Source organism: Cryptotermes secundus, unplaced genomic scaffold (assembly GCF_002891405.2).
Source record: "Cryptotermes secundus unplaced genomic scaffold, Csec_1.0 scaffold1031, whole genome shotgun sequence".
Lineage (NCBI taxonomy): Eukaryota > Metazoa > Arthropoda > Insecta > Blattodea > Kalotermitidae > Cryptotermes > Cryptotermes secundus.
This window is the reverse complement of record NW_019718628.1, coordinates 22,449-36,632: the sequence shown is the minus strand read 5'-3', so window position 1 is coordinate 36,632 and position 14,184 is coordinate 22,449. Positions and strand designations below refer to the sequence as shown.

The following is a 14,184-nucleotide window of genomic DNA, read 5'->3' as shown; positions in this document are numbered from 1 at the left end:
AAGAGAACCAGTATCACGCAATGTCTGGTGAATTCGCGTAAATACACTTCGAGATGGAATCCTTCGATCGGGAAAACGCCTTTGGTATTCTTCAACAGCAGCACGTGCATTGCGACCGCAAAATCCACACACAAAATGCATATCACAATATTCCACGTGTGAAAACACAAGAGGCATTTCAGCAACTCATCACACAACTAATTTACCACCCATTCACGACCCCGCCGCAACGTAATCTAGGCTCTGTAGGAGCTTACGGTTGTGTGACTCACAACACTCAAGGACAAACAGATAAGGGTCTCAGCTGACAGGTACGTATAGTGCGTGGACCTGCAAGAAGACCACACTTTTCTCTGGCCATTATCTCCGTAACCGTTCAACTTTGGACATAGGTGTTTTGGGTTATATCGGCATACTTTAACATAAGGAACACCCTCCCGAAGTTTGGTCGATTCCTCCTGGGACACCCTGTATATTGTTTGCACTTGGGACGGAGTTTGTATCATTTATCGTGTAGAGTGCAACAGGATGCTTAAATATAATATTGTGAACAAAACTATGTTTGAATCGGTTAATCCATGGACTGATGCGGCAAAGATGAACAAAGGAACAAAACTATGTTTGAATCACTTAATGCATTAACTGATAATTTTGTATGGCTGTTCACATGCAGTGATAGAGTGTGTACTGTTTGATTGAAATGAAAGCAGAGACTAGTTGGGTCACTGCTGGACCACATTCCTTTCATCTGACATGGTATTTTTATGTAGTTAAACCATTATGCAAGTTCTGAATTAGTGCTATTTACGGACCCCTGTTTACTTCTTGTATTCTGTTTACTTTCATTGAAACAATTTCATATATCTCCAGTCTGAATTCATAATAATTCTACCATATGTCGCTCAGTAGTACTTAACCTTCTTCATCTGAAAAAGTGTTGCTTAATAACGTGAGGAATATGCGGTTTTGAAATGATAGCAATATGGAAGGAATATGTTGCCATTTAAGGTATACTTTTTATCTGACCATTTCAAGCATTCAGAGACTAAGAGAGACTTGTTCATATGTATTACAATCTCATTGCAGTTTTTATTTCTGTCTTCAGTGTATGTTACATCTCACTGTGACATGTTTTGGCAGTATACGGCCATCATCTGTTATATGTTTTTGTGCGAAAATCGTTTCACTGCATGTCAAGTTGCACATCGCATGTTAACACGATGCTAATTTTAAACCACTCTTTGTTGCTCACCACTAAGATTTCATAAAATATTTGCATTGAAACGGTAATAAATATGTACTAATAGTATTTACATTAATGCAGCAGCATGCTTAAGTGTAATATTAATGAGGGTTTTTTAAAATTTGAACTGTGATGTGCTACATACAGCAGTAGAGCACAGCTACATTGTTCACACAAAACCCTCCCAACTAAGCTTGGAAATAGATGGCAGCACATACACAAACTTGTGAGCTCATACAGGAGTTGTGCCAAATTCTTGTAACAGTAAATATCAATCAGATACAAGGTCTTTTAATTTGGATCTGTTAATATGAGTTAGGGGTACATCTGCTGAGTATCAGAAGGTGTTTTACATGTCTCCCAGTATTTGAAACTTTTTTCTTTTAAAAAAGTCGCATGAAAGAGATTTCAAATTAGAACAGGCTAATTATCTCATTTTTAATTTGTGAGGTCAGTGGGGCTTCTCCCAAGAAAGTGGGCCTACATATTTGATAGAAATTATCCTACTAGAGTTGAATATGTTTACATCAAAGGAAGGCTAGATAAAATTAAATTTTGAGTTAAAAATGGGGCAGTTATTTTGTCATTTTTGACTTTATGGAAAATTAAATATTTTTAATTAAATAATGTAAAATCACACTCTGTTAATAGTACATATTTGGCCCAAATTTGTCATGGACAATATATGACCAGTGCTTAAAAGAAAATAGAATGAAACAGATTTTATTTTAAAAATGGGACAGTTGATGTGTAGTTGTTTGCTGCATGTGATAATGGATCTCTGTCATATAAAACTGTAGAATTTCTATCAAGATGGATGTCTGGTAACTCTGTTCCAAGTAGATTTCATGAATCACGGAGAATGTCTCACCATAAAAGCAAACCGTTGAGGGAATTAATTTCTTATGGGTAGAATAATAGTGTTTTCCTGTTGCTTGCTTCAATGTGAACAGTTGCATCTAGGCCATATGTTTATTCCATTATCTTGTGTTCTGTATAGGTTGTTAATGTAACATGATGAAATATGGGGGTAATTTTGAAAGATGGATCAGGAGGTAAATGAGAGGAAGCAGGCATGGGATGTTTTTGTTTTACTGTCCTGTGATTCCCTTGGATGGACTCTGGGCAGCCATTTAAAATCTTAACACAGGGAGACAGTTGATGGCTAGGTTTTCATCCAGGTATCTCATGAATGTGAAATAAGCATTACTACTGTGTCATTGTGTTTGATGCGAAAGGTTGTTCATTGTTTAATGTTATTAAGTACTGCTTTCTAGTGCCGAAAATCATGCTGTTGGTGCCTTTTTGTTGTTGATATCTTTTTAAAATAAGTTCTAAGGATCGAAGCTCTTATTTTGAACCCAGTTTAAAACTGACTCATTTATTGAAGTGGTAACCAGGCTGTGACTCAGAATTTGGGAAACGATGAACCAGACAAATTCCTCAGGTCTTTTTGTTGAGGGATTAAATTATTTGGATTGTGATCTGGAAACAACTTGCATAAATTGTTGACAAGGAAATGATCACTGAAATATTTAGACAAACGCTACTTCATTGACTTCTTTTTGATAATACCAGTAATACAAAGCAGGTTGGTGTAATGGTAATGGTAATGGTTGTATTTTGGAGGTGCTCAGTTCATATCTTTGGCCATGACTCTTGTGTTTCCTCAGTCCCTCCCAGCAAATGCCAGGATAGTACCTCAGTCTGGCCATCACCACTTCATTCCAATTACTTTTCAATTTGTTTTTCATAATCATTGTACAATTTGATGCTGTTTAGTCTAAGACCGACAGGATCATGAAATAAACCACAGAAAATGAACAGTAGCAACAAAGGCCACTCTTCTCTGACATAGTGAATTTTACAGTTCCACAGGGTTAGACTTTATTGAATTCACTACTAACTAGTTCGTACCTCTAGTAAAGTACTATAACATTTTACCATATGAATTTCACACATCAGTTGTAGTTTTTCTCCATATTATTTGCAGGACTGCAGTGTTGTTATTTTCCAGATTACTGAAATTTTCTCCTTAAAGGTTTCTTTTTCTTAAGTGTCTATCATCATACCAATTCTAGGCCCCGTGCATTGAATATTATCAGTGTTGTACATTGAATGCTGCTGGCATTGTAACCATCCCACAAGTCAGCACAGTTAATACTACATACTCACATAGCAGAAAGTCACATTACAGCCGGTGGGTAGCAATCATGCTTCATATTTGGGGGGCCCAGGTTCAGATCACGGCACAGGGACCAGCTTTTCACACCTCCAGGTAAATGGCAACTGTGTCCTTCCACAGCCTTTCGATTTCATTATTACTGATCATCTTACTGTTTTATTCCATGTTGTCTAAGCTAGTGACATTATCGATAATTGATCTAAAAGTAAAAAAATGCATAAATTGATGTTGATGATTAAAATTATCAGTGTCAGAAGGCCTCGAAAGGCTTGGAAATTGTACCAAATTTCATGAGTTTGTACAAAAGTCAGGGTATGGGACAGACATGCCAATGCTTATAGCTTGATAATATAATTTGAAAGAAGGAACTGCTGCTCCTGAATTTATACAGCACGCTCATCCTTGCTGTACACAGTGTACACAATACTTTCTTCATAAGTCCATTATTGTTACTTGTATCATACAAAATATTCTTGACTGATTGTTAGTGTATTTAATGATGCCATTCTCTTTGAGAGATCTAGGAACACCACCATAAAGCTGGCCAGTAATCTGGCTGAAATTCAAGACTATTATCTGCTGCTAGCATATTAGTACTATATCTGTTCAGTTCACAGTGCGTCATGTCTAATATATTTCAGAAAAACGAATGTGATTTTTTGGTAGTGAATATTAGTCAGTAATGAACATTGTGGTCTCAGTCCCACTTGTAACATAATAAGGTGGGAAAGAGCTTCTGTTAAGCGCACTTTGCAATAATGTATAGACATCTGTGAGTATTAAATTTGCTTTGTCTGTCTCTACACTTAACTCTTTGCAGGTAATAATGTGTCTATGCATAAGCTAATTATGATTAAACTTGTATTCATATAGCTGTTCTTGAGGCAGTGGTAAAGGAACATTTTCAGTGCCTCTGCTAAGAATAGAACTACAGCCATCTTCATTGTAGCTGGTCACTTTATAGACTGAACCATCCCATTTTCATGTACTTTGAAACCATTGGCAGGCATCTAAAGAAGGTCAAAATTTAGTCTGTATTATGTCAGTTTGAATCTCAGTTTGAAACAGTATATTGCAATAGGAATGAAACAGGTTTTACTCTGGCATTCAAAAGTCGTTTTAGATGAAAATTTGTTACTCCTTTTAATCTCTTGTCATATCAAAAGAGAGTCCTCCAAGAGCAAATCTTAGTTTCAGAAGCTGCTTGTAGAAGTTTCCATGTCCTGTAATTCTACAGCTAATAATAACTGAAGGCTGAGAAAGAGATGAGAGAGTAATGTGAAAATGGACCTGAGCTTGTGAGGAATGAGGTGGATTGAACTAATTCGTAATCATGTTCACTGGCAGACTTTATTGTTCTAGGTGTTCATGTTTCAGGTTCTGCTTTGATGGAGGCATAGACACCAGTACTTGTGACTTTATATGTAAGCTTTGGACTGGGTAGAGGAAATTTTCTTGAAATATAAGTAGTAGCATGGCCAGCATCTTGTTATTGAATCCTTTGTATTGTTGACAGATGTTCTGAAGAATCAAGTGATGCCTCTAGTCAGCATCTCGCCTGATGCATCATTGTTTGATGCAATCCGGACGCTGATACACAACCGCATTCATCGGCTGCCTGTCATCGACCCTGATACGGGGAATGTGTTGTACATACTCACACACAAACGTATCCTACGGTTTCTCTTCCTATATGTAGGTACAATCAGTGCTGTACCAGTTGTTGAGAGCATATAATGAACTTGAGCATTTATAAATACTTTAGTATTAAGTGTAGAACAACATTTTACCATCTCCTTATTTTGTTCTTTCGTTGTAGAATCTGTGAAGTACCACCTAACATATGAGCATGTGTGCATGTGTTATTGCTTCTTGTTTCATAGAGATGCAGAGCTCAGTCTCTGTAAACAAAGATGAAAGAGTAATGGTGTTCAAAAGCAGTTTTCTTATTTGAACCTAAGACAGATACAAAATAAGAAAGAATTAAGGAAATTATAAAGTGAGAAGTTTTATGGGCTTTATTGTTTACAGAGTAAATAATGTAGGTCTACAGTATAAAAAAGATTGCATTTTTACAAAAATCAGTTTCACATAACTGCTTTTGCCCTTTCCAGATCAATGACCTACCAAAGCCAAGTTATATGAACAAGACGTTGAGTGAGTTGAAGATTGGTACATATGATAACATAGAAACAGCCATTGAAGACACAAGCATCATACTAGCATTGAAGAAATTTGTGGAGAGGCGGGTGTCTGCATTACCCATCATTGATCCCGAGGGCCGACTTGTTGACATTTATGCCAAGTTTGATGTCATTGTGAGTATATACCATGCACGTTCAGCCTTTATGAAGCAAAACTGACCTTAGAATTCAGGTACGAGAAAAGGAAGGTGAGAGAAATAGGTGGAAATGGTGTAAATATGTGTCTGAAGCAGGACATGGTCTATCTACAATAAGGAAAGAATTAGTGACAGAAAAATAAAACAAGTTAAGACATGTATGCATAGTGTATTTTGTCCCATTTGCTGTCTTATTGCCTCTGGATTTTAGGGTTGTGAATTCGTAACTGTCATAAATAACTTAAAATACATAAGGAAGATGAACAAGTGCTTATAATATAAAATGTGTTCAAAATCTGTTCAGTCTCATGGTATTGTTTGATGACACAGTCTAAAGTCCGTTTTAAATTATCTTGAAAATGGTGACGCTTAGAGAATTTCGGCATAAGACATGTGCTTTATTTGTCTCTACACTTTTGTTAACAATATATTTCACTCTGATAAATATTCAGCTCTTGATGTGTGAAGAAACATGTAGATCTTCATATGAAATGTTCATTTATTGGTGTCAGGTTTTAATGAAGATTGGACCGCCTCTGTGGTCTAGTGGTCAGAGATCCTGGCTACAGATCCAGAGGTCTTGGTTTCAATTCCCAGTGCTTCCAGATTTTCTGAGAAGTAGTGGGTCTGGAACGGGGTCCACTCAGCTTCGTGAGGATAATTGAGGAGCTGTTTCAAGGAAATAGTGGCTCTGGTCTAGAAAACTGAGATTAACGGCCATGGGGATCCATTGCTCTGACCACATGACACCCTCTATCTGCAAAAGTTGTCACTAACTTCGCCAACAAGAGGTGGTTGCTTGGTTGGTGTAGTTTGCTTGCGGACTACAGGCTACGGAGTTTCTTTTGTTTTTCTTTTGGAATTAGTTGTCAAATTGTTATATGCAGGTAGACAGACAGACAGACACACAAACATGGCAAAGCTGATCACACCATAGCTCAAGCGGTTAGTTGCTGGCTTCCCACCACAGCGACCCGGGTTCAATCCTGGTTCTGGCCAAGTGGGATTTGTGGTGGACAAAGTGGCGCTGGGGCAGGTTTTCTCCTACTACTTCAGTTTCCCCTGCCAATCTTCATTCCACCAATTGCTCCACAATCACCCTCACCTATCATCTTGGGCTGGTACAATAGGCTAGAAGTGGCCACAGTACGAGGGACTTAGCCCCACTCCGCTTGCAGCTTTTCTTTGTGAACTCACTAGAAGTGATTCTGATACCAAATACTGAATGGGGAAATCTTTATAAGAATTCAGAAATTAGTCAAAGACAGTATGGAAATTTGTAACAAATATTGGGAGTATAGATCAAAATATATCAGAAGAGTTGGGGCTGGCATTGGAAATGTTTAAAAATAATAAAATGGCAGGGAATGTATGGAATAAATATTTAACTTGTGAAGCAACCCTTCTTCCACGAATGATACGGTTAGTAAATTTATTTGATGCTCCTTGAAGAACTGATTATATAGTTGAAGAATTGAGGAGACATTGTTATTCGCATGTAAGAAAGCAAATTGGTTTGTTGCAATGATTATTGAGGAATTGGTCTGCTCAATACTTGTTACAAAGTTCATACAAAAATGTTTAAGTAATCAGATTAGCAAATTATCTGAAATAATACTACTGGAAGAAGAGAATATTTTTAGAAAAGGCTACTATTCTATAGTCTGTGTATTAAGAATGGTCAAGATGAGAGAGAAACAGACAAAATTATATTTCCCAGTATTTATTGGGTTTCTGTATTTTGAGTAGGCTTAAAGAGTCTGAAAGAAAACACTTTTGAAGGAAACGTTTAAAAAGGGGTTTTATAGCACGTAAAACAAGAGTAGTTATGAGAATGATTGAAAATGGAGAAATGTAAAATAATAATCCTATTGCTAGGCAACAACCATGAAATAAGCAGCTAAATAATAGCTGTTTCTGAGTAATGGGTCTGTAGCAGCAACAGACACGCATGCAACAATAGAAGAACTGTTGGAAGCAGTGTCCTCTGTTCAGCCCCAGTGGAGGCTACGAGTATATAGTGAAGGCCAGCTGCCATTAGAGAGAGTCATGAGACAGTAGTTAGAAGAATAGAAGAGTAGGGGGTAGTTGCAGGAAAATCGCCAGCCAGTAAGGACATGAACGTGATAGCAGAGGATCTGTCACCAGGCAACGACTTCTGAAGACTGTAACAGACTGAGAAGACCTAGTGTGGCCTATAGCGATTTGTGAAGTATGTAGAACAGTGAGAGCATAATCCGTACTTGTAGTTACAAGTTGCAAGAGTTCAGTAAATCCAATTACCATCCAAACCTCATCTGTAGTCACTAAAATTTGAAAATACAGTATCAGTAGATAAGAATGATAAATAAGGGAGGTTTCCTTTTCCTGTTAATTTTAATGTTGGCCTTTATGACAGAAGGAATTTTTTAAAGACATGTTTGTTGTTTTTGTTTTTACATAATTACATTGTTGGTAATGCAGTCCGTATAGTTCGATGATTCAGTGATACTGAATAATAAATTGGAAAGAAGAGAGAAGGAAAAGGTTGTGGGGTAATTAAGGTGATCTCTCCAAATGTACATGGAAAGACTAAGGAAAACCACAAACATCTCATTTGGGTGAGTTGGTGTCCTGGCTGAGATTTGAATGAAACACCTCCTGAATATGTCAGAAGCATCACTGCTAAAACAAACGTGCTTGGTGACTTGCCGATACAGAAGAAACATGAGAAGGGGGGAGAGAGATATGTTTGTATGGTAAATAACTTAATTCATGAATGGAACTTACTACGTAGTAAAGACAAGCAGCGGCACGCACACAAGAAGACTACACTGAATAACACCTGTACAGTGTGGAAACAAGAACTAGCCGCTCCAGCACTTTAGACATAGGGCGAGTAACCCTAACAATTTTAAATTTTAAATTTAAAATTTAGAGAAATTTTAAAGGATTTTAAAATCATAACTAAAGATTTTATAGTGCTACTACAGGAAAATCAAATTTGACGTGTGCAGTATAATCTACATACCAGACACATATCAACGAGGTAGATGTTGATAATACGAAGAAAATAACAATGTGTTTTTAAATGTTAAATTTTAGACTGGGTTCAGTGTAGCAGCAACGTTAAGAGTATACACCTGATGATGGCCGATAGAGGCCGAAACATGTAGTGTGGAACAGAACAAGACCAAAGACATATAATATATATTGTTTGCACTTGGGCCGGAGTTTGTATCATTTATCGTGTAGAGTGCAACAGGATGCTTAAGTATAATAGAGCATACTAATATTTTTTAGAATAACAGCCATATTGATGTGTTGTAAGAATCTGAGCATTGAACACTAATGAAAGAATACACTTACATGAAAAAAAATTAGGTGATAGGTATATGTTTCCTAAAGTGTACAGGTTATAGAATGAAGGATCATAAACATAAAACAGGTGTCAGAGAAGAACTGGGAATAAAATATCAGTAGAATAAGAAGAGAACTATAGAAGGAATTATCTGGAGTTTGTGAAAAGAATACCTGGTAACCAAATCCATTGATTCTCTTTCAGCATGTACAGAATGGCAGAAAATGCCAAGAATGTCTGACAGAATGTAGATGGAATGGAGTCGGTCTGCATTAATCGGAACAGGCCAGGAGGTTAATGTGTGATGTTTATGATTGTCACTAGGTTTGGAAGTTAATGGTTTCCCCTATTAGGCAAAGGTAAAGCTATCTCTGTAACAGGGCATGGAGGCCCCTAGGGCTGTGAGATGTCGAGGCTCCCACATTTTTTTCTGTACACTCAGCTGGCAGATGGTGAGGAGGTTATCAGCACTGGCCACCCTTTACCCCCAGGAAGATTCCTGGTACTTGTTTGTGTTAGAGGCTGAGTGAACCCCAGGGCTATAGTGGGACCAGAAGGATTAGGTCAATTGGGGAGGAAATACAGAAATGTCAGAAATATTTTTTATATTGTTGTAAACATTTTACAGAGTTATATACTTTTATCTGTTACTATTGTAATGTGTCGTGTTACAGAACCTGGCTGCAGAGAAGACATATAATAATCTAGATGTGTCCCTCAAGAAGGCCAATGAGCATCGCAATGAATGGTTTGAGGGTGTGCATAAGTGCAAATTGGAAGAGACTTTGCAAACAATCATGGAGAGAATTGTGCGAGCAGAGGTATATTTTGATACAAGAGTGTGCAGTGATGTATCTGTGTCATGTTAAGCTCTTACAAAGCCATGTAGGTTTAGCGTCCTGTCCATCCATTTGATATTTGTGATTGAATTAACTTTTGCAGTGTTAGAATGTTGGCTGTATGGGTTCAGCATTCATATTTCATATTACCTCTTGGTAACAGTACCACTGATAGCACCACAGAATACATCCTTCTTGAAATAGCATTACAAAATCCTCACAGCTTGGTTTAAGGCATCAACCAAGGGCTGCACCATAGCTTAAGCGGTTAGTCACTGGCTTCCCACCGCGATGGCCTGGGTTTGATCCCAGGTCTGTCAAGTGGGATTTGTGGTGGACAAAGTGGCGCTGGGATGGGTTTTCTCCGAGTACTTTGGTTTCCCCTGCCAATCTTCAGTCCACCAAATTATCCATCATCATAATCGCCTGGGGCAGGTATAATAGGCCAATCAGTGGCTGCTGTGCTCAGTGACCCAATTGGATTCCACCCCCNCCCCCCCCCCCCACTAAGCGAAAAGGCATCAACCATATATATGGATTTATCACAGTAATGTGCATTGCATTGGTTCCGTTCCCATGTGAAGTGTTTGAAAGTTAGAAGCACACATCAGTTGTGTATTAGAGCACCTTGTCACACAGCACAAAACTTTATCCACAAAAGAATAGGAAATTGTGTGTTACTTATAAAATATCTAAAAACTGATCACGAAACGATACCGAAGCTAACAGGGTTAACAGTGTACTGGGTTAATAGAGTTCAAGTATGGCAGCTTGGGTGTGCATTCTGTTTAACAGAATCGTGTATTAATCAAAATGAATCATTTATTTTGAGAGAAGAACAGAAGACAAAGTACTAAATACAGTGGTAAAGAGGAAGTATATAATTTTTGAACACTATAGTTTGTTATATTTTATTAATAGATGTTACCTCAATAAAATTGTATATATTTTTCAATCGCTTAAACTCATCTAGAATTTGAGAACATGGTGTTTTAAGGTAGTGCTGATCCTATATAAAAATATCACACAGCAGTTGCCTTGCACTTTTGTAAGGTTCTCATTGTATGTACTTCATGGAGACTTCACTGCTAGCATTCTGAAACATCAGCTGTACTATGATGTAGACAGTATCTGCCTTACTGCGGAAGGTAAACATGATTTGCCTTCAGTCTAGGGATAAGCAGATGTTTCACTATGTTAAGTATATTTGCAACTTAATTATTTTGTGTACATAAAAAAGAGATAGATTTGAGTGATTTAGCACACATACCCTTTATTATTTGGAGTTCTTNACTGTGTATAGGATTAAGAAATTGAAACAGCGGCCGAAGTCCACAAGGGCTGTAGAGCCCCCCCCCACACACACACACACATTATACAGGCTCAATGCTGAGCACATTATTAAATAACACTGTTAAAAAGAACCAGTCTTCGCACTTTTCCCATTAACCAATCCAACATTACACATGGAGAATAAAAATATATATTTTAGTGTTGGTGTGTTGTGGATTATAATGGCATTTAGTTGGATACTATTATGTAAATTAAAAATTAAATTTGCTTAGTGGGGTGTGGAGTCCAACTGGGTCCACTCAGCACGGCGGTCACTGATTGGCCTATTGTAACCATCCCCGGGTGATTATGATGATGGAGAATTTGGTGGAATGAAGATTGGCAGGGGAAACTGAAGTACTTGGAGAAAACCCGCCCCAGTGCCACTTTGTCCACCACAAATCCCACTTGACCAGACCCGGGTCCCCACGGTGGGAAGCCAGTGACTAACTGCTTGAGCTATGGCGTGGCCTTACTATTATGTCAGTTAAGAAACTAGCATTGTGTAGTTGTAAGTTCAAAATTATTTGTCTGCAGGTGCACAGGTTGGTGGTTGTGGATGAAGAGGACAAGGTGATTGGTATCATCTCGTTGTCAGACCTGCTGCTGTATCTTGTTCTGAGGCCCTGTGGTAAGTGACATGGAGGTGTAAATGACAAAGATTGGGAAAAAATGCTGTGGACTTAGTGAAGCTTAGTTCCTTAAGTAGGAATGTAATTAGGCATTGATAATTAAAGTGTCCCAAGTGCTGTTTGTAGCCAACATTTCTTTCTTATAAGGAAAGATGGTTTTATGATATCAACTTTTCTCTCTTCCTGTCACAAATCAATCTTGAGCCAGTTGACCAGTTTTCATGAAACTTGGCATGAACGTCTTCTTGCTTGCTTTGTGCTGTTGCTGCAGCTGTGTGCATTTCTGTAATGTGATTATACCTAGCACCACTTGATGCAGAAGTGTTAAAATTTTGTATAATTATAGATGTGTGAAAAATATGTGACTGCTGATAAGTCTTTCTGTCCTCCTATTTTTCCTGTTTTTATTTTCTTTTTCAACACAACCGCTGGACAAAATTTATATAAATTTTTCATATTTAGGTAGTTACTAATGGGGCATTGGATTTTGGCATAGAAAACCCTGAATGGAGGCAGAACACAATCACATGTATAAAATCTACATGAAACACTTTTTAAATGGTAACAATTGAAAATGCAGGTATTGTGCAGTACTTTGAAGTTATATATGTTTAACATAGTGGGAATATGTATTAGTGGATATTATGNACACGGGTGTTGGCTCGCTTACGTCGTTTTTTTTGGATGCGGGCTCAATTAGTTAACCCCCTAGCACAGGTTCCACAGGAACACCCTCACTGCCTGGCACCTACCCACTAACTCCCCGGCTTCCACTCACTAACTAACTCCTTGCCCCCGCAGCTGCTTCCAGAAACCACGCTCTTCACCATCTCGAACTTTCCACTGGGAGGGCTTCATGACCAAATGCATGGACCACTTCCGGTCTGCATACCTTCTAGAAGTTTCTCGAAGCTTCGAGCCACAGGTCCTCCACCCCCACAGGCACGGACGAAAGAAGGTATACCTACTTCCCCTTGAAGACAATGGACTCTNAATAAAATCTTTAGTTCTAATTTTAAACCTTTAAATTCTTGTCCAAATTTTAAAAATTTAAAATTGTTAGGGTTATTCGCCCTGTGTTTGAAGTGCTGCAGCGGCTAGTTCTTGTTTCCACACTGTATAGGTGTTATCCTGTGTAGTCTTTCTGTGTGCGTGCCGCTGCTATTCTTTACTACGTACTACAAAATATATTGTTTGCACTTGAGACGGAGTTTATATCATTTATCGTATGGATATTATGCACTGAACTCTATAATTAGTAGTTATAGTTCTTTCTAGATGTTCTTGTTTTTACCCAGTCAGGGAGTTTGCAGTGATGAACAACATTTTGTATCCATGAATTTCTCAAACACAAATAAAATAGTTGACTTGTTGTTGAGCTATGTAAATTTGTTTTAGTTCTGTTATTACAGACATGAATGAAGAATAGTGGCATCCAAAAAATATTACAAAACAATCTGCTGTTCTCCCTCATATCTTAGAACACAGTTCACCATTGCACAGTTATAATCTGCAAGGCTACATCAGGTATCTCACACTTGGCCCTTGTTTCAAATAAATACTGGTCATGTAGAAATTTTTACCTTTACTTGGTTGATATTTAGCCAGATAGATGGAGTAGTTTATTTAAGTCTATAAGAAAAGTCTAAGCCCAGATTGGCAAAGTGATGTGAAATTTTAATCAGTTTTCAGTATAAAATGTTCAAATCCATTCACTGAGACCACTCTTGGTGTCATATGGCAGATTCACAGACATATTACTCCTGTATAAAACTTTCCAGTTTCTCATGCCTGATGGACAGTGGCTAATAATTCAGTCTCCTACCTGAAAGAAAGAAGATTGTTAAAGTAAGAGAATGGGAATTGGGAATGTTGTAAGAAAGGGCAAACAAGGGCAGTTTATTCTCATGTTCTAGACTGTTTCAATCCTATGAGCTGATAAAGATCTGTTCCATTGTTCATGGGAGTTGTTATAATATGTGTTTATGACATAGCACTCCACAGAGGCAGAATATTCATATTCATATTTTTATTGGTTCCAGAAATCCACATTTTGCAATACAGCCTCCAGATATAGAACAAGTCAAATTATTTGTATGAAAGTCAACAATACTGTAATATTTAACTACATACACAAATTGTGTACATGTCCAACATACCATATAAAACTATATTAAAAATTGAAGACAACATAAATTCCCCAACAGAGTAACCAATTCAATCCATTTCACATCAGTCAATCAATCAATCAATCAATCAATCAACCCATCCA

At 37.7% G+C, this 14,184-nt stretch overlaps 1 protein-coding gene across 7 annotated transcripts in view; it reads left to right on the top strand.

Moving 5' to 3' along the window:
* The window catches only part of LOC111862597 (5'-AMP-activated protein kinase subunit gamma-2), a 469,740-nt gene that overhangs the window by 450,433 nt on the left and 5,123 nt on the right, over window positions 1-14,184 (top strand). For all 7 annotated transcript variants that reach the window (XM_023848122.2, XM_023848113.2, XM_023848135.2 and 4 more), the window contains 4 exons: window positions 4,945-5,123; window positions 5,543-5,746; window positions 9,784-9,930; window positions 11,818-11,911. In XM_023848122.2, the coding sequence (XP_023703890.1) occupies window positions 4,945-5,123; window positions 5,543-5,746; window positions 9,784-9,930; window positions 11,818-11,911 (624 nt within the window). The remainder of the gene's footprint in view (window positions 1-4,944; window positions 5,124-5,542; window positions 5,747-9,783; window positions 9,931-11,817; window positions 11,912-14,184) is intronic.